At 44.3% G+C, this 25,325-nt stretch overlaps 1 protein-coding gene and 1 pseudogene across 6 annotated transcripts in view; one reads left to right on the plus strand and one right to left on the minus strand.

Moving 5' to 3' along the window:
• LOC147611224 (uncharacterized) overlaps positions 1 to 25,325 on the plus strand; it is a 216,210-nt gene that overhangs the window by 48,384 nt on the left and 142,501 nt on the right. Inside the window, exon 3 of one of the 6 annotated variants that reach the window (XM_086785284.1) lies at positions 1,516 to 1,970. The exons of the other annotated variants lie outside the window; for them this stretch is intronic. Coding sequence (XP_086641410.1) covers positions 1,516 to 1,624 — 109 coding nt within the window. The 3' untranslated portion in view covers positions 1,625 to 1,970. Of the gene's footprint in view, positions 1 to 1,515; positions 1,971 to 25,325 lie in introns of those variants that run through there. 6 annotated transcript variants of the gene reach the window in all.
• On the minus strand, positions 1,751 to 23,564 carry LOC147611226 (uncharacterized; annotated as a pseudogene).

A 25,325-nucleotide genomic window follows, 5' to 3' on the forward strand; every position in this document is an offset into this window, starting at 1 on the left:
AAGAGATTCAAGTCATAGAGAGAACAATATACTGACAACCAGAAACATATTCCTTGAAGGAAGATCTATAGCAAAACAACAAATAATGTATCCACGAGTGTACACCAATTGCCTCCAAGGCTGACCCTATGTCTGTCGTAGATCTGTTCGCAAGGACTTAATGATCCTGCTTAGGTCTGCCCTGAGTGTCTGCAACAAAGAGTGCTGCTACTCATGAGTATGCACCGAGTGCTCCACTAGGTCTGACCCTGTTTCTGTCCACCAAACCTTCCAACAAGTGGCAAGGACACATGTCAAATTGGCCTTCAACACATTTTGGAATGAGGCTGCTGCAGCAGCACTGTGAAGGAAACATGGCAGGAGTGGCAGCAGATGAACTCTGTCAGATGATGTGTTTAAAATGAGGGTGGGCAGCAAAGGCCCCTCTTATAGGGCTTAAGGGAGTGGCCAATCAGCCCCTTGGTTGGCCAAGTACTGCCTGGGCTGACCAGTCATGGTTGGTGAATAGGGCAGACCTGACCAGCCCTGGGGTTGACTTGGCTATCAACCAGTTTTGGCTGGTTTGCCAGCCTGCTTTGGCTGGCCTTTAGCTGGGGTTATAGGCCTACCTTCTATCCCCCTTTTTCTTCCTTTATGCAGGTCACTTAGGCATCTTTTCTGCCAGCCTATTTCCTGGCCCCTGTGGCCTTTTTTCCCCCATCCTCCTGGTCACGTGGAACGGTAAACTCAATCACGGTCTTACACCTGGTGAGCAGAGCCTCCACCTGATCCCTTGTACAAGTTTCGAGCGTTTCAATCTTGTTATTTCAGCGGTTTTTCTGAAGTCATTAAAGAAGCAAAGCAACAGAGTATCTTTCTCTAGAGGACCTTCTGAAGTTGCACTATTAAGAGCTGCTTATTGCCTGTGAAGTATTTGGGCATAAAGCCTGTTTTAAACCCAGGTGGAGATTTTCCTCTCTAATTGAAGTTGTGTACTTTTTCTGTAAGGTTAATTTCTTTGCATATTAGCTGATTCTTTTGTTTAATTTTACACACTTTTTTTTTTGGGTTGGAATCCATTTGCTATCATATTACAAGAGGCATTTGTCAGTAAAGGGAGATGTAGTTACAAAATCAGAAAATTTTCATTGTATGACAAGTAAGTAGGATACTCCAGAGGCTGGACCTTCAAAACAATCAAACAACAATTGGCATAAAGATGCCCCTGAAGAAAGGATATTTGGCAATGGGGGGATCACCAAAGACTCTATGTGGGTGCATGTACACACACAAATATACATGTATGCACTTAGAGATAGAGATGTATATAATAAGGTCTGCAGGGAGGGAGATGTATATAGATTCAACTCGACCTTCATGCCACTGAAAACGAAAAACGAACTCAATACGAGATGCTGAAGGTTTATATAGTATAATGATCTTTGAGGAAGAAAGAGACATGCGTAATATTTTGGGATGCGCTCAGGAAGATGGTATCCTTAGTATCATTGACAAAATCATATTTTCTTGCTTCAGGGGTAAACAAAAGCGTGGTCGGACACAATCCAGGGATGGAAAGAGGATTAAACAAGCGAACGAGCAAGACCTTGCTGATGATGATGTTGATGGCGGGTCACGATTATGAGTAATCTTCAGCATAGAGACCAATATTTACTGAAGAGTTCCCCCTCTTACATCTTGGGACTAATAAAATGTTAATTTAGGTTGTGCAAGCTAGCTCATAAGTAGTAAGTTGAGTAAAGTTTCTCTTTTACTGTATCAAAGTAACCCAAAAGTAGACATTTCGAGCCCATTTATGTTGCTTATTATAGGCACATCCACCTGATGCAAAGTGCTCGGTGCAGTGTTCCATTCCACCTGAACCTGTTTCATTTCTGTTTGCATCAGCAACTGCACAAGAAGGGGGAGTATGTTTTTTGCTTTGATAGCAATCTGCTTGACGTTTGTACATCTGTTTTGGCAATAGAAGGTCCTGGAGAACTTTATACAGGTGCATGCAAAGGGTGATAGAAGAATGGTCTTTATTATGAAGTGAGTAAAGGTACACTGCATAATCTTTACTGTGTGTTGATCATGTGAATTTATTTGTACCATATTCTGCTCATTGTTATTGCATGGTTTCAAATGTTATGGGAATTACCAATCTTCAAGTCTATTCACAAAGAGAGGCTGACAATCATACGAGCGACAGCGATTATATCCTAACATGCATCACGAGATATGTGGCTCATGGAGAGTAAGATCTTTTATATATATATATACACATATATATATATATACACACATATATACACACACACACACACACACACACATATATATATATATAGAGAGAGAGAGAGGATATGATATTATATGATATATTAAGAGTTTTTCAGGATCTATGGGACTGGTGACCGCTATCAACAAATAGTGATCTATAACTAGTACTTGTTGAGCCAGCTTGTGTGCTAGTTCAAGTACTCGGTTGTGGAGTAGCTTGTTGCTCTAATAGATTTTTCAGGTTTCCTTTTTTTCATCACAGCTTCCTTTGATGTGTGCATATGCTCAGCATCTTAGGATGCTCATTTTCCACCTCCCCTGTGGGGCAGAATCTGCATATTCTTTCTTCTCTTGGGACCCTAGGTCTTGCCCACCTTCCCTTCTCCACCTCTAGATCATGTGAGTTAGTTCTCATTTTACATGTTAGATGTCTCTTAAACATTGATATGTCCTCTCCAAGATATTTGTGTATTAGATTAATTTCTAATTTGTAAAACTGCATGCTTTTCCCTCGGTCTTGCAATAATTTTAGTAGCATCTTCCATATCACTAACTCTTGATCTCACATGCATCCTCTAGTATATCCACAGCTGTTATGCCCCACAATTCCATCCCATCTGGGTGCCATAGTGGTTTGTGTAGCTTCCAATGCCTCGTGAGTTTTCCCAACTCTGTTGAGGTAAGCCATGTAACCCCCAATTCCCCTATGAGAAATCTTTTATGTAGAGTTTCTATTCTTTTCCAATAGGCCCTAGAGGGCCTAGGAGCCCATGCTTGGACATCCATAAAGGGTCATTGTTTGTAAATGCTTAAGTGTATAGTAATTTTCTCATTTCCCATTCCATAGGTGTGGCTTCTTGCACTTATTTTGGAAGCTGTACAAAGCTTTCAAACCCCAAGATTCTTCTTTCTACACATGCATTCCACTTGTAGTTATCAGAAAATTCCAGCCCTAGATATTTGTACGAGTTGATTGTTCCAAAAGGCTCCCCTTCGAAAGTCACATCAATCTGTTTATTGTGAGTTCCAATTACCATGAATTTGTCTTGGCTATGTTGACCTGCAATGCTGAATGATTGTAGAAGACCCCCAGTGCATACAAATGTGCTTGCATTTTTTGCTGAGCTTTTGTGCAGAACGTCATCTACGTAAGGCATAACATGCCACATGGACTCCCTTTCCGCTGTGTAACGCGCGGAAGCTCTGGGTAGTCTTCTTTCAGCCCTAAACACTCTTGAAGGCTTGGTGGCTTTTATAGGGTCTTGGACAAGTTGGGAGCTGGCCGACTGCTGGTCGGCCAGTATTAATTCATTAAATGCTCTATTAATTCAGCCGACTGAGGGTTCCTCTTGGATCTTGATGCGCATGCTGCCTACACCTTGCTGACGTCAGCCGACAGCTCTCTTCTGGCAGCCAGCACCCTCTGTCCTGCAGCCGACAGCCCCTCTGACCCATGCTTTGCTCCAAGTCCTGCTCCATGTCCATCTTCTACTGGTTCATAGTCTTTATCTGCTTGCCTCTTCTGGATCTAGCCCTGGAAATGTCCATGGCATCTGTGATGCACATGACATCCCCCTCTGCTAAACTTGATGACGGGAATCCAACCTGCTCTTGGATGACTGTCATCATCCCAATCCTGTTCCGAAGTCCCTCTGTCATCATCCATCCCTGGCAAACCTTTTTCTCTGAAACTCCGTTCTGTTCTCCAAACCACTCTGTCTCTGATGAAGATCTATGCATCTGGTCTTCCTCTAGTCCACAATCCATTCCTGCCCTGACTCTGAACACCGTCGTGGTCTTCGTTCCTGGAACTGAGTCTGGCACTCTCACATCACCCTTGGAGGATCAACCTCCCTTGGGACCGTTCCCTTAGAACCTATCTGGCTCACGGAACTGCCATCCCCATCTGGCACTGTGGAACACCACCAACAAACCTCCTGGGAGTTCTTCCCGATCTGTGTTCCCGTGTACTTTCCTGTACCTTGGACCTGTACACCATCATCTGGGCTTCGAATCCGTGTACTTTCCTGTACCTTGGACCTGTACACCATCATATGGGACTGAATCAGTGTTTAGCTTGGCTGAGCCTGATGCTCTGATACCAATGTAACGCGCGGAAGCTCTGGGTAGTCTTCTTTCAGCCCTAAACACTCTTGAAGACCTTCTGATGCAAAAACGCACCATGATGCAAAAACGCAGGTAGAGAGAGAGTAGAAATGAAATGAAATGAAATGTTATATTAACGTCTTCAAAAGGCCATAATGACCTATGAGACCAAAAGTTACATCATGGTGGATCTGATACAATGTCTGGATAAAAAAACCCAGAAAATGAAAAATAAAGATGATACTACTGGCACCTAGAAAATGAAACTGGAACTGGAAGGTACACTATGGAGGTACCTCCATCTCATAATATGTGCCGCATCGGACACTGGCGGATCTCCTCAATATCCTCTGTGGTCAGCACCCTGACTGGGTGTCTCGCATGCCTCGCAAGAATAATCCGAATCTGCCGCTGCAACCTCCGTCTATGCTGGGATGCCCTCCTCCGTGGTCGTGGGCGTCTGGACCACCCAAGCTCAATCGCACGATCAATCAGTGTACCCCTGGTGTGGGCGGTATCCATGTCCTGCTGCTGCTGTGGTCCATCTGGCGCAGTGATGGCCGGACTAAAGAAGTCTGTAATGTGCCTCTGAGTCTGGCTCTCTGTGCGCCTAAGCAGGCTATCTCTATGTCTCCGCAGCTCAAGCAAGAACAATCCCAAACACCTCTGGTCCTGGTACCCCATGACTCTGGAAAGTGGTCCAAAACCCTCTCTGAATAAACAGTGGAAACGACCACGTATCTCATAGTATGCAGTACAATGGCATATATAATGCAGCTCTGTCTCTGGCTCCCCATGGCATACTCGGCATATCCTGGCCTCAGCTGGTATACCTCTATATCGGCCAATCTCAATCTCAAGCTGGTGTGAGGATGTGCGAATCTGACCAATAGCACATCGTACTGCATGAGACAAGTGTACATCCATGTAACTGGGTCTGATCACAAAACCATCTGCTGTGAGCTGAAGAAAATGTTCTCTGTAGAAAGCCATCTTCGTGCCCAGCTCCTCAGTCGGCTGTATCCATGTCCTCCTAATGTCCAGCTGAACTAAATCCTGACGGATGAGTCTCGTAATCTCTGTCCGTGTAAGAGTGAGAGAGGGTGCCTCCAGAGAATACTGGAAGGGAGGCAATCTGTCCATGCTAAAACCATGTGCCTGGAACCAAGATGTCATCTGTCCATACCAACAAGCCGTGTCTCCCTGTAAAGCTAACTGTCGGGAGGACTCCAGGGCGAGGCGTGCATATCTGTCTCGGGGGAGATCCCACAAGCCATGTATGTAGGAGACTGATCTCGTAAGAGCCTCAATCACCAGAGGGGCAGCCGCCAGCTCTGCTCGAATAATCTCATGAGGTACCACAGCCTTGGCTCTAATAAGCCTAGCAATCATAGATACCAAAGGCCTCTCCATACCTCTCCACCCGCCTGCGCTGTGATGGCCCACTGAAGGTCCCCATATCTGCACTCCATAAAGCATAGCTGATGTCACTAGAGTGTCAAAAAGCCAGAGTTTTGTTCGAGGTTCCTGAAACTGAACCTGCGAACACATCCTCTCCAAACCACCCAGGGCTGCATGTGCTCTAGTCAATCTAGTCTCTGCTGCTCTCCTCATCGAAAACACTGGCCCACTGAATACTACCCCAAGATATGTATATGCATCTGTATACTCCACAATCTCCTGCCCATATGTAAATGTGGGAGCTGATCGCCTAACCCACTGTGGCGTGGTGTTAAACACCATAACCTTGGTTTTGCCAAGGTGGACAGACAATCCACTATCATGTGCAAACTCATGTAAAGCATCCAGATGACGCTGCATACCCTCAGGAGAGTCAGAGATCAACACAATATCATCAGCATATAACAATAGTGGGATCCATGTACCTGCTAGCTGGGCTCCTCTGTCCCCCAATCTCTCAATGTAGTCAGAAGCCTCATCCACATACATACCAAACAGTGAAGGAGATAACGGGCAACCTTGCTTCACTCCTATAGTGGAGTGAACCAAAGTAGAGACCCCCTCTGGGGTGCGTACCTGTCCTGCAACTGATCTGTATAAAGCCATAATTCCCCATATGAGCTCTGTGGGTACCCCCATCTCCTGTAATCGCCTCATCAATCTGGCTCTGGGCACTGTATCAAATGCTTTGCGGAAGTCCACAAAGCTACAATAAATCCGTCGCCCATGCGACCTGCCCTCCTCAATAATGGCCCGGAGAGTCAAGATGTGGTCAAGAGTAGAGAAACCTCTCCTGAACCCTGCCTGTCCCTCTGCTCGAATGCCAGCTCTCTCTGCCCATCTACTCAACTGCTGCTCAAGAATGGATGCATACAATCGTGCTAGTGTGTGACCAATCATAATAGTGCGATAATTCCCTGGCTGCATAGGGTCCCCTGACTTGAAGATAGGCACGATGGTGGACCTACTCCAAGTCTCGGGTAAGCCTTCGCACATAGCACGATTGAACATCACTGCTAGAAGCTCTGCCAGCATGTCTCTCGCATGAATAAAGTGCTCAGCAACCAATCCATCGTGATCATATGCTCTCCCAGTCTTCATCCTATCAATGGCCTTCCTTACCATCTCTGCGGTAAAGAAAGTACATGTCTGTGGGCATGGTGCTGGCGGGTCAGGAAAAGGTGTCTGTCCAGGAACTGTATATAGAGATGCTGCATAACTACCCGAGACCTCTGTAGAGGTGATGGCCAAAGCAGGGGAGGACTCATGAAACAGACGCCAAGCCTCCCTCGAATCCTGGCTCAAGAACAGCTGGTATAATTCCTGCTCTAGCTGAGCAAGGAAGGCCCGCTTCTTCCTTCGCACAAGGCGTCGGAAGGCAATACGTGACTGTCGGTAAGTAGTGACTCCCAAAGCAACCTCCCGCTGCAGTCGGGCTCTGGTCTCTCTGCAGTCCTCATCATACCAGCTGTTCTGGGGCATACATCTAGAATGCTGTCTCTGTCCAGGCTGAGTATGTGGATATGCCTCTCTCGCTGCATCATGTAAAGTCTCTGTCAGTATATGGGTCAACTCCTCCAAAGGTCTCCCTGGCTCCTCTGTGTACAAACGTCTATAAATCCCATCTGTGTAGACAGCATCAGTCTCTGAGGTAAAAGTATATCGAGTGTGATCTGCCCCTCGTGTCCTCTGAGCTGTGGTAAAGTGAAAAGAGATAGTCAATGTCAACAATGCATGATCCACTACTACCCCAATGGGCCGAGATCCAACTGTGAAGTCCTCAATGCATGAAACAAAGCTGGGCATAGCCATAACATAATCCACTGTGCTAGCACCATGTCTATGTGGAAAGCAAGTAAATCCAGCTGCTGACGGAAACCTCTGCAAGCCATTAAGTATGGCCAACCCATGCGCAGTCCCCATATCTACCAAATATCTCCCATACTCTGTGCACTCCACATCCTGTGAGCTTCTGTCTAATCCCATATCCAGAGTGTCCAACTCTCTCAGCATCTCCTCCGAGGTATCATAAAAGGCTGTCTGGCGGTTGCCCGTCCGGGCATTAAAGTCCCCTAGCAGGATGATGTCTCCATCCCTAGAGAACTCCCATATGTCATCATCTAGCACAGAGAAAGGAGACTGCCCTCTAGGTGCTGCATATGTCGATGTACTAGGAGCAAAATAGCATATGGCAATATACAGGAATCTGCCTGTGTCGGCCCTCAGTCTCACCCACATATATCTGGCCTGATCATCTCTCCGAACTATGTGTATAAGCGGTTGCAGCTCCTCCCTGAAAAGAACTGCCACCCCTCCTGATCCTCTACTACTGTGTACCGATCTCGTCCCTACTCTGCAAGCTGTCTCCCATCTGTATCCTGTCACCTGTGGCATCATCTGACCAGGGGCCTGGTGAGTCTCCGAGTAGAAGACTATATCTCTATCTGTAAAGCTGTCCTCAAAGGCACCTACATCAAGTCTGAGGGATCCATTGCAGTTCCAGGCTGCCAGCTTTAATTTGGTCCCATAGGTCTCGCACCGTCATGTAGAGCGTCGCTCCACGATGACCACCCTCCCTTCTCTATAAAATGCTATCTTACCCTTTTCTCTTGCTGCTCTAATCTCTGGCATGACTTCCTTCATATGTGCAAGCTGTGAAAGAGTAAGATCATCACCAAGAAAAATGCCTGTATTCTTTAAAGTGGGTCGTCTTTTCAAGAACTCCTTCTTCGCCTCAATAGAAGGGAAGCGAAGTATGAGAGCTCTTTCCTTTGATGTTTCCCCGTTGCCTCCGCTTTTTTTGCCCACTCTCCAGGCTTTTGCGTGTGTCGGACTGTCAATCCCCATCAACACCATAAGCTCTTTCACCTCCTCTTCAACTTTATCCCCGTCTTTAAGGCCGGTAATCCTCACATGCAAAGCACGTGTACGTCTTCGTTGTTCCTCTTCCAAAGTCATATTAATGATTGTAGGTGTAGGGGTTGTTATCTCCTTACCTTTACCCTTCTTGGCGACCTCTATCCACTTCTCCGCTTCATCCATCTTCTTTTGCGTCTTGGTGATGACCTCCACCCATGAGGAAGTCTTTGCTTCCTGTTGCTTCTCTTCTTCCTTAATTGCCCGTACTTGTTCCTTGATAACCTTGAGCTCTTCTATCATGGATGGCTGAATTTCACCTTCTTCAAGTCCACCATTTGCCTTGGCCTCTGCAAGCTCCCTCTGAAGAGCTGAAATTACGCCTTTGAGCGTGTTGACTTCCCCGTGAAGGTCTTTGACTTCCGCTATGAGGTCCTCCTTCTCCTCTTTCCACCGCTTACCCTCATTGAATACCATTTGGAGAAAGTTTGCTTTCTCCTTCCACCATCCCTCCATCTCTGCCTTCCATTCCTTCATTTCCTTTTCCACATTTGTTATCCTCTTGTTTGTGACCATAAAGGTCGCCTTCGTAGAGAGAGAGAGTGAGAAGTGCTGGAATTTCAGTATATACTATGTACAAAAAAGGTACAAATCTGTACAGCCATGGGCTGCCTTCATAAAAAGGTAATAAACCCTAAAATCTGCCCCCTATGGGACCCCTAGTGACTCACACCCCTAGTGGGTGGAATGACCAAAACAAGGAGCACTTGGTGGCTTTTATAGGGTCTTGGACAAGTTGGGAGCTGGCCGACTGCTGGTCGGCCAGTATTAATTCATTAAATGCTCTATTAATTCAGCCGACTGAGGGTTCCTCTTGGATCTTGATGCGCATGCTGCCTACACCTTGCTGACGTCAGCCGACAGCTCTCTTCTGGCAGCCAGCACCCTCTGTCCTGCAGCCGACAGCCCCTCTGACCCATGCTTCGCTCCAAGTCCTGCTCCATGTCCATCTTCTACTGGTTCATAGTCTTTATCTGCTTGCCTCTTCTAGATCTAGCCCTGGAAATGTCCATGGCATCTGTGATGCACATGACACGCTGTTTATCTTCATCTATAAAGAGGCCGAATATAGTTTGTGAGAGGGGGAAACCCTGTTTGACCCCTATGTCATGGCTTATTATAACCTTTCCTTTGGAACATGATTCATCTACTAGTGCTCTGCTAACAACTAGCACTTTCTTGTAGAGCTTGGATGTGGCTTCTTTGACTTCCAAAGGGTCTTGAACTCTTTCAAGTCTTGCCCATATTTTCTTACAAGGTAGTATCTCAAAGGCTTTCTTGAAGTCTACAAAGCAACAATAGATGTCCCCTTTCCTGTCCTCCATTGCTTCTCTTATGGCTACTTGAAGGTCTACTGTTGAATGCTTGAGACAGAAACGTGCCTTTATTCCTTATTCCTTCTGCCTTTGCCCATCCACCGATTTATTATTCGAGTATGGTTCCATATAGGTTTGTCCATCATGTTACTTACCATGATGGTTCGGTAGTTTTTAGCCATCTTGCTGTCCCCTCCATTTTGGATTGATATGATCTTGCTAGTTCTCCTTTTCTTTCAAATGCTTATTCTTAAGCTTGGTAAGCATTTTCTTCATACCCCAATGTGGGAGGACAATAGGTACTCTCCATGACTTCTTAGGTGCTTGAGCTAGAACATATCCACCCCATTTCAGTATTTTAGCAACTATACCTCGTGTTTTTGGGGTCTTTCCATTTGATAGCTTTTCTTCTATTATGACATTATGTGTTGACTTGGTAGAGAAGTCGTGAGTGACCCTCTTCTTCGTCCCTCTTGAAGAGGTCTTTGATATATTGGGTCATGTCCCTCTCATGTTGATTGTTGCCATATAATTTCTAAAAGAACTTTTGGGGGTTCCATTTTAGCCTCTCGAAACTCTCAAGTTGCTTTCTCTTGTGAAAAATTCTTGTTTTGGTCCTCACTATCTGTTTGTAGACCTTGGCTTTACCCTCCCTCTCATTTGCGTTTGCTGGTTTCCATTCTATGTGTGTTCTTAGTCATACCAGTGGTCGTAGGGCATGCCTTTGCTCCTCCTCGTTGCAAAATATGCATGGGGTTTTCAATAGTATTTATGTGATACATTTATCCATTGTTTTCTATGTAGAGCGCATCTTACGTTGATAGAGAAAAAATGGAATGGGAAAAACAAAAAACAAGAAAAGCTCTGGACCTTGGTAACTGAAAACATTGTACCACCTCTACTCACAAGATATCTTCCTCACCGCAAAATTCAAAATGGTAAATACATTCAGGAAGATCCTCCTCCTCAGGTAGTGTAATATCAGCCCACTCTTCATCTCTAACTCTCAATAACAAAGACCAGGTGTCACCATGGACTTCCGAGAATAAAACTTTAATATAGAAATCATCACTGAAGAAAATTTCTCTAACTTCATTGTCAAGCTCAAGTGATAAAATCATATCCAAACATAAGAGAATAAGAAAACCTTTTTTTTGTAGCCACTGATGTCGGAAATCTTTGAGGGATCAGCTTGCAGTGTAGGTTAATAAGGCATGAGCACTGCTCCTGACCGGGGCAGGGTATCCAGACCATAACATAAATAACTGTGACGCTGACTCCCATGATCAAAACTGATAGAGAATCACAAAATAATAGCCTCACAAGTCACCTTCGTATTGGTACAAAAAAACCACAGCAACGAAAGACCAAAACAGAGATGGCTTGATAGAATCAACCACAGCATGCACCAAGAAGCCTTGTCATGAGCAGACCCAATGAAAACTCCAATGAGACACCCTCAACGCCGGACTTCCTCAATGTTTCCACCAAAATGCTCAATAATTTATTGACGATTCAGTAGCACAATTAAAGATAGCACGAGCTTCAGCAAACAACTTCCTCATTTCAGAAAACACCTTTCAGCTCCACGATGGTCCCTTCTCTTCATGAACAACAAAAACGCTCAGTCACCTTCATCTTGTGTACACCAATAAGCATTTCCCTTAACTATCTTCATGCGTGGATAAAATCCTAGGAAACTGTTTCACTCCTCAAACAAGATCAACAATCATTGCTCGTCTTTAATCTGCGTGTGATCATCTTCGTTGATATGAACCATGGATGAAGTCTTCTCTGCACAATCAGATCATCACGTCTCTTTCCTCTCGATCGTTCTTGCAAGAGACTCTCTTCACACTCTACCCACTCCTCCTAGTAGCAGATGATCCTTTCTTACTTCCCCACGCATAGGTAAAATCACGTCATTCGTCGTTCAGTTGTAATTCGTACGAGACGTCTTTGTCCACGAGATTCTCCACCTTGGCATTCTTCATTACTGCAGGCCCACACAAGCTTACTTGCATTATCCTAACATTGTACTTCTTCAATTGTAAACCATTTACCCTATTTTTGTGCATGGCTCCATCCAAATCTTCTAGTTGATATGAACCATTGGTGAACTTTTTCTTCACCCGAAATGACCCCTCCCATTTCGTCATAAATCTTGTCTTGAAAGTAAAATCCAGCTTGCTATCATACCGTAGAACTAAATCTTCTTCTTTGATTTCCTTATCTTTGAACTTTTGATTTGCTCTTCATTGATTCCTCTCTTGAGTTAATGCATAATGCTCTACAGCTTTCAACCTATCCAATTGCGCTTCCTGCATATCCAACAATCTATTTTCATAAGCAACATTTGACTTCTCAGTTAACTTCATCAACATTTGAACCGCTGGAATTTCCACCTCTAGTGGTAGTAATGCTTCTTTACCAAACACTAAATGAAATGGTGAGTACTGCGTTCCTTCTTTCATTGCAACCCTATATGCCCATAAAGCCCAAGACAAAGCCACATCCCAACTTTTCTCATGCGTTTTCATCATTTTGCCAATTACCTTTGTCACTTCCCAATTAAAATATTCATTCATAGCATTGCATTGTGGATAATACGGACTAGCATACATGTGTTTGATTTTTAGCTTATCACACATCAATTCACTTCTAAAACCAAGTCCTCTATCAAAAACCAGCTCCAAGGGTACACCAAACCGGCAACAAATATCCTCATACAAATTTACATACTGACTTGGCATTGGTAACCCGTACTACTTTTACTTCGGCCCATCGAGACAAATAATCAACTATAGTAAGTATATAACAATTCCCTCTAGCAGTCATGGGCAAAGGCCCAATGGCATCAATTTCCCATTTATCAAAAATGTTATATGCAATCATAATGTTTCTAAGTTCTGGATGAAAAACCCTCTTCCCCATCTGCTGTAAAACAAGACTTACACCAATGACAGATGTCTCTCTACAAAGAAGGCCATACATATCCTTTTGTCAAAAATTTTATTAACATTATTTTGAAGGCAAAATGTCTCCCACAAATACCTTCATGGTTGGCCTCTAGTATGTGCAAAATCTCCTCTAGTAAGTCAAGGAAAATTACCAAGCTTAATAAATAGACAGATGGCCGCAATGTGTTTGCTCTAAGAACAACTAAACCCATGAGCTTAAGGACATAAGAAACATCTGAGTTACAGGAGCCTTTTGCCTTGTTTTCTTTATGCACGTGACAATTTTTACACAGAATGGCGTCCTCCCTAAGGCAAAACTAACATCGATTCTGGTACCATGTTTAACACAAGGCATTTTCCAGGAATCTATTAGTTCACCTTAGGCAAGACTACCCCCTACCAACCCAGGGCATCGGTTTGGAGTAAAATACTCCTCCCCTACCAAGTGTCAATAAGGCTATAGGCCAACATTTAGAACACATAATAGACTTGCATTGCCATTTACTGTAGGCTCTTTTTTTTAAAAAAAAAATCTTTTCTTTTGATTTTCGCTCCTGAACTATAATGTTTTTTTACGTCCTTTCAACAAAGGGGTAAAAGCTATGTCTCAGAGGTCAACACACTCACGGCCAGGTTGTTTAATCATTAAGATGGTTTTTACCCTAAACCTAAGACAACTATATTCTCATATTAACTAAAGACCTGCATTCCCAAGAATATCTCAATTAAGGTTAAACCCATTAATGATTTACACTAACACGTTAAGCAACTTCAAAAACTAAGTAGTGTTTTGACAATTTCCATGTGGTCATGCATTATAGTTCATTGAATTAATTGAACAGTGAAAATTAAAGAGAGTGGACATGGAAGAATTACACCTTTTAATGGAGATCTCCTTGATTTGATGAGAAAGCTTGCAATTTGATGTAGATATTTATGATGAACATTGCGACAACCCCAGGACTCGGAAGCGAACCCACCTCAACCTTTCAACCTGTACAATTAACTAACAAACGCTATACCTCGAGAGGCACATCAGTGGAAAAAGTAAAAGACACGTTTAAGGACTCAAAACTAGAAACAACTTAAAAACACTCACCTACCTACCTGTCACCACACTACTACTACTGAGGATATGGTAAGAGGATGTTGTAGAGTCCTGGCTCTAGCCCTAAGGCTAAGCCTCTATCCGCATCATCCAAATAAATAAAGTCAGCCTCGGTAGTGCCATGAGTTTCATCCGTCCATTCATCGTCGTCAGATATATCCTTTTCGTTTTTCCATCCACATAAACTCATCAAGAATGTAACCATGCGGGTATATTCATCTTGTGGAAAAGGAATGTTTTGGGCTATCGGGGATATGTCCTCTATACGGAGTAGGGATCAGTCATGGTCAATAGGCGAATTAGCCATTCTAATTCCTCTACATTTTCCTCTCTGGCTAATACATCTATATGATCCAATTCGGTTCTAATGACAGGATAGCACATATGGAATATCTGAGACAGGTAAGGATGATACCTCTCACCAAAGGTGGGAGTGGATGAAGTGTGTGATGCTCGTGCATTTGCCATATCTGCAAACACAGATATGTATCAGTAGGTTTATGAAGACAGGTCAATCTAGTTTCTAACTATATACGGATATTTCTCCTTTAAATGTGCTCTTGCTCTTTTTATTATTTTTTTATTTTTCTTTTCTTTTTTGTGTGTATGAAGCTATATATATACATCCCCTCAAATTTGAGAATTACATTGTCAGGGAAAAAGGTTAGGGAGGAAGCAATAGAATGTACAGTGTGAGTATATGCTCCCCCTTTCCTTGGGTAGATCATATTTTTTGCAATGATGTTGCAGCCTCTTGGAACCAATTTGTCCAGCGGGTCATAGGTGGTGATGTGGGCAAATAGCTTTTTATGACCCTTGTGGCTACATCAAACTGCAGAGATGGTAGTGCACTCTCCCACGAACGAATGGAGGAAATGGTCTCGGACGATACTTTTACAAAGGGAGATGTAGACTTGTCTGTCTCTTGTTGGGGGTTGACAAGAGTAGGTGTAGAGCATGTAGAAACTTCTATATCAACGTGTGCCTGGCATGAGGAGCTAGAAGCTTCATGTGGCTCCCCCCTTCCTGAGCTAGGTGGTATTGATCGATAACGTTTGGAAGAAGTGGTGCGGAGCACTCTGTTACCTTTCCCTTACCACGGTCTTTGATTATCGTTGGGGTGGCAACATTTGGTTTGCTAGGTTTTACAAGCGATGTAGAGGGATTCAGCTTACGTTTAGGGACCCAAATCTTGTCATTCCCTTCGTAGTACTGTTGGGCTACCAATAATTTTTTAGGAATCCAACGTGATGTCGCATTGCCTTTCCTTTGGCAGGTAGCTGTTTTCCTACTACGAGGCTTCTTTTCTGAACGAGTTTGATCAGTGGAGGTAGTCGTTAACGAAGCTTTTGAGACCCATTTGTATGTACTCTTTGGTATAGTAAGCGGGGCCTTGGAGACCACACTACCTGTTTCCACTCTTAGCGTTGAAGCGTTTGAGGGGTGGCAAACAATCGAAGATGGTTTGGCCACTTGACTTTGTGATTTTTCGTTCTCTAGCGTTTTGTCTAGATTTGATGGCTTAGGTGCGGGATTTTGAGCGGTCAGACCGAGAGCCGGTTCTTGCGTTGTAACTCGCCTGGTTGCCCAATCAATATTGCATTTGGTGTCTGACATCCATTTGCGCCCTAAGTTTACAGTCCCCTCCATGGTACCAGTAGGCATAACCAAAAAGCTTTGAATTACGGTCCCCTTGTCATAGGCAACAGGAGTGTGCAGAATTCCTGAGACAGGGGTTTTCTTTTTATTGATACCCTTAACTTGGATAGCACTCTTGGATAAGGGTGGTTTCCCAAGTTGACACCACACACCATATGATAGCAAATTGTGTTGAGCTCCTGTATCCAATAATGCATTATACAGCACCTCTCCGTAAGGGCTCTGTAACTCAATTGGGTATCTTAGAGGCGGGTCAGATTCCAATGAATCCTCCTCTGTTTCTTCAAAAAATGCTTGCGTTATTCCCAAGTTTGCTTCTCGTTGGCGCCTAACACGCTGTTGACATTCTTTGGCTTCAGCTCTCGCTTGTATCTTTTTAAGTTCAGCTTGGTGTTTAGCTGCCTTCTTCTGATGGATTGCATGTAACTCCTCTTGGCTAAGGGGGTCATAGTATCTTTTGAATTTACTCCCATTGAGGAATCCAATAGTTTCAACTCCGTCGAGAGTCTCCACTCGGATGGTACCTTGCAGGGTAATTTCACATACTCTATACGGTCCCTTACCAGCATATTTGAGCTTCTTCTTTTCGTTATGCACTCCATACATCAGAACTTTATCCCCAACTTTGATGTCCTTGTCCTTCAGGTGGCGATCAAACCATTTTTTCCTTCTATCCTTCTCCACAAGGGCATTGTACACAGTCAATTGTCTTTCTTCGTTTAACCGCTCAAGGATATACAAACATTCTACTAAGGGATTACCATCCCAACATGCTTGAGTAGCAACACGAAGACTAGGAATGACAAATTCCCACGGTATGACTCCTTCTTGGCCATATACCATTTTAAATGGTGTGCAATTAATAGCCACTTTGTATGCAGTACGATAGGCCCATAAAGTTGTCGTAAGCTTTAGATCCCAATCCGTGCGATGAGCTTCAACAGTCTTTGTCAAAAGAGAGATTAAGGTCTTGTTTGTACTCTCGGCTTGGCCATTCGCTTGTGAATAATAAGGAGTAGATTTATGATGGGATATCATAAAAAAATTTTGTGAGCTCCTTAATTACTTCATTTATAAAATGCGTACCATTGTCGCTCACGAGTTCAAAAGGACAACCGAAGCGTGTGATTATATCTTCAAAGAGGAACTTGGCTGTTGTCCTCGCATCTGCCTTACGTGTCACTTTCGCTTCAGCCCATTTGGTCATATAGTCAGTGGCCACAATAATATAGCGAGATTGTGTGTTGCGGGCCGCTGGGCTAATTGGACCTACAAAGTCTAAACCCCACTTTTCAAATGGTTGGTTTACTTTAATTGGGTGTAGGGGCATCTGATCTTTCCGCTGGGGTTTCTTGTATCGTTGGCATTCATCGCAACCCTTTACAAAAAGTGATGCATCTTGGAACATAGTGGGCCGCGAATACCCTGATTGTAAGATCTTTCGCGCAGTTAAGTCCCCTGAAAAATGACCACCGGCTACGCCCATATGTGCCTCTTGCAAAATGTAGAGATATTCATCCTCTCGGGCACAATGCCTAAGAACATAATCCTTTCCTCTTTTATAAAGAGTTCCGGCCCCATCAGGCAATATGGTTCGCATTCCTTGATCAGCTTTCGAGCTAGATCTTTACGAAGTTCCTTGGGTGGGAAGCCATTAACCAAAAAGTTAACAATCTTCTCACTCCATTCAGGCATTGTCTCCACCATGAACAAGGAAGTGTCAGGTAAGTCATCATCAACTCCCATAGGAGCTTCACCATTAGGTATGCGAGACAAATGATCAGCCATGACATCTTTTTTGCCAGGTCTCACAACAACAGTGAAATCAAACTCAAGAAGAATCAATAGCCATCGTGTTATTCTTCCTGTGGAGCATGGTTTGTTTACCAGATATAACAATGCTTGATGATCCACATAGAAAACAAACTTGGTGGCAAGGAGGTAATAACGAAATTTCTTTACTGCATATATCATTGCCAACCCTTCTCGCTCCGTAGTGGTGTAGTTCATTTCAGCATCGTTCAACTGGCGAGTGGCAAAGCTAATGGGGTAGTCTAGTTTGTGTTCTCCAGGTTGAGTTGACACACACCCAATAGCAAAGTTTGATGCATCAATATGCACATGGAAGACTAAGTCCCAGTTAGGCATTCTCAAGATTGGAGCACTTACCAAGGCCTTCTTTAATAGCTCATATGCACGGTCACAATCTTCGGTCCAAGTAAACTCGATGAGAAGCTTATACAATGGTCGAGCTATCTCGGCGAAGAATAAAATAAACCTTCGATAATAACCAACATGGCCCAGAAAGCGTTGGACTCCCTTATAGTTGGTGGGGGGGGGGGGAGGGGACAAGTCCAGAATGACCTTGATTTTACTCTCGTTGGTGGAAATCCCATTTTTGGACACTATATGCCCTAGAATAACTTTGTGTTTGACCCAGAATTGGCATTTAAAAGGATTCAATAAGATGCGATATAATCTGCACCTTTCAAATATTTTTCGTAAACACGTCAAGTGCTCGTCCTCCCAAGAAGAATGAACACAAAGATCATCTAAGAAAGCTTCACAAAAGTCCCTTAGATATTCCTTAAAGGCTGTGTTTATCAATCGTTGGAATGTTGCAGGTGCATTGGTCAAGCCAAAGGCCATGACGCGAAAGGCAAACACTCCAAACTCTGTGATAAAAGCTGTTTTAGCTTGGTCCTCTACTGCAATTGTGATCTGATTATATCCAGAGTACCCATCTAAAAAGCTATAAGCTTGCTTGCCTGCAACTCTTTCGAGCACATGTTCAGAATACGGCAAGGGATAATGATCCCTTTTGGTGGCTGCATTAACCTTTTTGAGATCAACGCACACTCTGAGTTTCCCATTCTTCTTTGGTACAATGACTATCGGAGAAACCCATTCCGAGTGCTCAATAGGATATATGAATCCACATTTTACAAGCTTCTCAATTTCCTCTTGTACAATCTTTGCATACTTAGGATTCATTGGGTAAGGACGTTGTTGGAGTGGTTTAGCAGTGCTAATCATTAGAATTGTGTGTTGCACCATAGAGGGTGGAACAACCTTCATATCATAGTATGTCCAAGCAAATATGTCCTTGAATTCTTTAAGAAGCTTCGTAAGTGCAGCTTCTTCCGCCTTGGTGAGGTCTTGAGCAATAAAAACTGGTTTAGACTCCTCACCTGGATCTGCTAGGTCTATCTCCTTAACTACCGCAGGGCCATCGTAGACACCGCTACTCCCATTGGTGGTTCGTTGGGCTTTTGTGTAGACGACTTTACGTTCCCCTGTGGTAAACGATTTGAAATGCTCGGGTGCAGGGTGTAAGTCTACTGGTTCTTGTTGTGCCATGTTTTTTTCTTTTAATTCCGCGTCCTTTTGTTGCTGAGCTAACTCTTGGTTTTACCGCCTTCTTGCAGTACGACTTAGTTTCGGCTTCTCTTCAATTTCTAATTGGGCGACGTCATGAGGTTGTGGAATACACCACATGACACTTTGGAGGTATTGTCCCCAATTATCCGCTAACTTCCGATGAGCGTCAATAGCTCCTACATAACTAAGCCATTCTGCAGTGGATTTCTCTTTGTTTATTGTAGTTCATACATTAGCTCGATAGCGTTGTCGCTTGTGTCTCGTTTTCTTCTTACCAAATTTTTGATTTTTGTTTCGATCAGATTCGGACTCACCTGGTCGATCTTCACTTGTGTCCCCCTCACTCTCGGATGAATTGTAGGAGGTCACTGCCCTAGGCCTTGAGCACATTGCTTCCGCACTTGGGTGAATCTTTGATTCATCTCCCCCGTCAGGCTCAGAGTCAGTTTCTTCTTGAGATTCAGACTCAGAGTTGCATTGGTCAGAGTCTTCGCTACTTTCAGTGTCAGGGGAGTTTGCCACTGTCTTGCCATCAAGAGTCAAGTGCATAACACCTAACATGTTTATTGGCACTAATGGTGGCATATCTTGCCCCTCAGGCGTTACCCAACTTGTGCCTCTATCTCCCCATGTGTCTATGGTGGCCGCTAGGTGTACCCAATCTACGTTATCCGACTCAGTCATGCCCGGTAGGACATCCATATAAGGAGAATCTTTCCCATCATCAGTCTCTTTTTTGCATGTATAGCAGTACTTCAATGGGGCTGAGTGAAAAGTGGTATCCGATCGATTATCGAGATGATAACCTTGCTTCCTAAAGGGTGTGCGCGACCATTCTCAAGATCTACTCGAATGACAGAGTCCTGAAATTGTAGGTAGACATGGTTTTTCGACCAGTCATGCACCATTTGTGCTTCCCTCATGAAAGGACGTCCTAAGATCATTTGATATGACATAGGATGCTTGGAGAAATCCATTACAATGAAGGTATGTCTTACCTTGTACCCCAGAACCTTGATCTTAAGATCCCTTAACATTCCAATAGGTTTAGCAATAGTTCCATTTACCATCTTAACCACTATGTTTGTGACTTCAAGGTGAGGTCTTCCCATAGATTCCCAACAATTTTTAGTCACAATGCTTACTCCAGCACCACCATCAAGGATTCCCTTTAGAGTTAATCCCTTGGTAGTAATGGGGAGGGTAGCATTAGATTCGTCACCTTCAAAGTACTGTCCCAACTTGTTAACAGGTATTTCCACGACCGAGTCTTCATCGAGGTTGGGTTGTAGATCCCAATGTTCCCCTTCATCTTGAAGCGTGTCGGGTCTATCCATATTTGCAAATTGTGGTAGTCCCGCCTTCAGTTCCCCATTGAGAAATGCTCGAAGAGCCAAGAATAGCTCAGGATCTCCGTATAACTTGGATATGATCGTGGTTCTGACTTCAGAGGACATGAAATCCATTAGTTTGGACACATTCAATGGTACTTTTCGAGATGTCAGCCCCTGACTAAGGACTAGTGAAGATGGAATCACTTCCTCTTTGATGGGGTCAGGCATTCCCTCACTAAACATTCTTTCTAGCAAGAAGGGTGTCTGCCCACTCCCCGATGTCCTATCCTCACTTTCTTTCCGAATGATACTAGGTATAGCTAATGGTTTATGGTTCCGGTGAGGCTGAACTTGCGTAGGAAACACTGTGTCTGGAATTTTGTTTTTTCTAGGGTTTGCTGGCTCAAGTTCTCTTTGTGTTTCTTCCACCAAACCCCTTAAGTGTTGCACTTGTTCAATCTCCTCTACTGTGTTTGGGTAGGTTCCAATCTTTTTCTTGAGGGTTTTTGGCCCACGTGGCTTGTCTTTAGGAGTCTCAGTCAATCTGGTTAGCCGAGAGGGTACTAGCTGACTTGGTTGTGGGGCCGGAGGAGTTTCCCTTTGTTTTCCCTGATTTATGTATTCGCTTGATTCTCCTTCGTTGAGCTCACGAGTGTGTTCCTCCCTTAAGGTAGTGGCTTTGGTCCCCATGGTTTCTATTGAATCAGAATCATCTTCAGGATCATTCATATACACGGGGTCGTCTCCTGTCCCTATGTTAGTCTTTGAACTAGGCTTGGAGCTTGTGGTATTAAGCGATCTCTTCCGTCGCGTTCTCTTTTTCTTTGCTCGAGCAATTGATGCAGTGTCCCTCTCTTCAAGAATGTAGTTTTGATTTTGAAGCATTGACCGTGTGACTACATTCGCGGGTACAACAGGTGTGGTTCCTAGTGCCTCGTTGGTGACCTCAACCAAATTCAATGGCGTAATCTTGGGTGCATTAGGATTATGTGGACATTGAGCAATCAAATGATCTATGCCACAACGATTACATGTAAGTACTGGCATTCCCGATGTGCTCCCTTGATTCGGTTGCATTTGAGTAGCGATCTTCTGTAGCCTATTAGGACACTCCGCTACACGATGCGGTCCACCACAATCGTAGCATTGAAGAGGTGGTCTTCTCGCCAAGGTATTAAGGTTTTGCCCTCTTGTCGCGAGAGCAGCAGCTTGATATACAGGCTTGACTTGCCCGAAATGATCCTCCATGTAGTACTGGGGAGTCATTTCAAACGTATCAATCCCATATGGAGCAGTGGGGTCTACCTCCTCTTCATAATCCCCACACGCACTATGTGACTCACAACCCATCTGGTTTATAGGAGTAATCCTTGGATGTGGAGGTTGCGGTCCTAACACTGGCGGTGGTAACGGCACAGACTGGCCTACATTTGGGTTCCTTGGAACTAGGTGTTGTGATGGTTGCTTGACAAGTGGTGCAGGCATCAATGCGGGTACTTGAGGTGTGTTAGACCAGGCTAGTGGTGCCTGATTTGCTAACATACTCTTAAGTACTAGGCAATCCTTAGATTGATGGCCATACTTACCACATTCATTGCAATTCCCATTGAATTTGACTCTGAATGTGGGACATTCACTTGTGCTATGTGGTCCTAAGCAAACCGAACACCACTATTGCTCTCTTCTTGGGTACATATGGCTATTTTGAGGAGCTCGATTACCCCTAAAGTATTCTTGGAGAGCCTTATTAAGGTCAGTCACAGACATTTCGGATATCTTGGGCTCCTTGGCAATAGGTTTTATAGTCATTGGCTCGTGCCCAGATACTTGCGAACTTACAGATTTTGTCTCCGAAGACACCTTTTTACCTGCAATCATCAAGTTGTCTTCTAACTGGATTGCATTGGCAGTGATTGCTTCCCACGTCGTAAGACCTCTAAAATGACAAGGCCATTGTATATGTCCTCGTGGCGCAATCTTCGGATGAATCTATCAAGCAATTGGTTGTTATTGAAGCGCTCATCGGGAGTACAGCGAGAATTTAGATGTTTTAATCGACTAATAAAGTCTCTCACTGACTCCCCTTCCTCGCGTTCAGCTTTTTGAAGTTGAGACGCTACTCCCCAAAGCACACCCTCTCGTATGTATTCTTTCAAGAACAACCTCTTGAGAGTGGGATAGTGAGTACGCTCTTCCACCCTTAAAGTTCGATACCAATCCCCGGCCTTCCCACTCAAGGTTAAGCCTAGGGCTTTACATTTATGGAGCTCATTGTGCTCTTCCAAGGAGTCACACACGTGTTCAAAAACTTCAATGTGCTTCCTAACATCTTCGTTACCACTGAAGTTTTGAGTGAGAAAGGGCCACTTGTACCGCCTTGCTTCTAGGTTCTCTCTCAGGCATGCCTCGCATGTTTTCCGCGATAGATCGTCCGATTGTCTGAGCAAACGCTGCGAGATCACCTAGGTGAGCAGGTATAGCTGGTGGAGGCACTTCTGGGATAGCCTGGTTGACAGGAGTTGCCGTTGGTCTTGGTATGTATGCCGCAGACGTAGGGTATGTATGATATGTGACTAGGCCTAGCTCCTCTTGGATAAGGGTCGTGATAAGGCGGTCGTGGAGTATATGTCATTGGCATAACAAAAGGCGTAGGAACTACGTGAGCATGAGTAGCGATAGGTACATATGGTCGATATGCACTGGTACGCGCTGTTGTAGGTATTGTACCACTAGGCAGCGGTGTTGTACTAACTACAGTGGTGACGGGTGCACTTTCCGTCATGCTCATCATTGGAGTAGGCATTGTAGGTTCCCTAATGGAAAGTTGAGCCAAGGTTGGAAAGCTAAAGTTACTGCTCGTGGGCTCAACTTGCATTGAGACTCCGGGCGAAACAACATATGAAGGATCAATGGGACTCACTGAGGGAGTCTCCAATTGTGACAGGGTTGGTTATCTAGCCTTGCCCGTATCCAAAAATCTCATAGGGCCAGTGGAAACTAGGTTCACTCCCCTATTTTGCCTCTCGAATTGGATAATTCTATGAATGACCTCACATATCATTTGTTGTTGCTCCTCTAGATTAGTGGCGCTAGATGTAGATCGTATGACTTCTAACCAACCTACATGGTATGTGTAACCTGTGTATAGGTCGGTCAGAGTCTCCGTATGTAGATCATATTCCCAATTCTCATTGAGAAATATCCCATCTAGGCTTGGCGTGCCAAACGGTTCTCTTGAAGTGGACGCAATGTCACTTCTTATAGATTGACTTCTAGGGGCCTCTACCTTAGGAAGAGCGTCAGAAGGTGGTAGCTCAGTAGGGCCCTCACTAAACGAAGTGGGTAGAATATCCACATGGACACTCTTTGAAAGGGTAGGGTCTACATGAGATGTGAATGGTGAATCTACTACCCCTCCTTCTTCGTTTACTTCACTTGTCGCGTGTTCAGAGCGTGTAGCTCTACTAAAGGTCTCTATTAGACGACTAAACATGCTAGATCCGGGTTGTGGAGCCCAAACTGGCATGTTTTGGCTTGCTTCCTCAGAGTTCTTGGTAGGGTGTCCTTCCATGACTTCAGAGTCGGAGGACGAGTCACTAGCTGCTATTCGTGGATCTTGGGTTGCACTTCCTTGGGTTCCAGCGGAAGGCCAAGATGCTAACGTGGAGGGATGGTATGAGCCTGCGTAAACCGAAACGCTTTCTAGTTGCTTAGACTCTAACACCCGACCAGAGCGTAGATGCATGTGACGTGGGTACCCTACAGGCGTTGGGAACTACCCTTGAAGCCCACACAAGTGGTTTCTTGGGTGTTTCGTACCCCGTTTCTACTTGTTTTTAGATTGTTTTTAACCCGTTTTTAATCCCCTTACTTATGGCCGAACCTGGACTAGGGCGTGTGATAGCTCAAAACGAGCGTATCGTTCCAATGGTCCTAGTGTGCTTTACAGCACAGTGTTCGCCTATTCAGAGCTCCCGTGGTCCTCAAAACAGTCTATTTGCTTGTGGGGGAGAGGGTGAAGGCCTATTTGCTTGTGGGAAAAAAGTTGAAGGCTTTATCCCACATGCTCACTTCACTCCTTGGGGGGTGGGCTACATATAGAGCTCCACTTTCCTTAAGCTTCCACTTGAAAGAAAGCTATGGAGGCTCACTCTCCTATATATATATATATATCAAAAGACCGAGACCGGGGCCGGGTGGGGGTTTTTTCTTTTCAAAATTTTTTCTTCAAATGAAAAATTTCTTTCCTCACCTCACGGGTTTCGTTTCGTTTTTTTTTTCCCTTTTTTTTGAAATTAAATTTTCTGTTTTTTAAATTTTATTTTTTTTTAGTTCTTTATTTTTTGGAAATACAAGGTTTTCTAGGGTTTGGGTTTGGCCACAACGCTTTCTGCTCGCACGCAGCAAAGCTCACACAACGCAGAAAACCAGACAGCAAAATGCAGAAAAGGAAACTAACCAGGAAAACCAGACTTGCAGAAAACAAAAATGTCAACACCATACACTCAATCGCCTTTCCAACAGTGTAAATTTCACTTCACGCAGAAGCCCGAACTGTAGACTGGAGCTTGGTGCAGGGCATCTCCCCGGCAGCGGCGCCAAAAATGTGCGCTTTTGCCGCACGAATCGTTGCTGGGGACTTGCCGAACACCGTATGCGAGCCACGAATGGCTGCAAGCATACAACCGGGAAAGCAAGCTCAAACAAAAAACAAAGGTGTGTCACTCACCGCTCAGGCTACCGTTGTGAAGGACTCTCGTGTCGCAATGAAGAAGGAGCTACCGTCGCCGCTCTACCGCCTCGCCGCCGTCGTGCCGCCACA

This window comes from Cibotium barometz, chromosome 48, assembly GCF_041138505.1.
Source record: "Cibotium barometz isolate CiBa-2024 chromosome 48, ASM4113850v1, whole genome shotgun sequence".
NCBI lineage: Eukaryota > Viridiplantae > Streptophyta > Polypodiopsida > Cyatheales > Cibotiaceae > Cibotium > Cibotium barometz.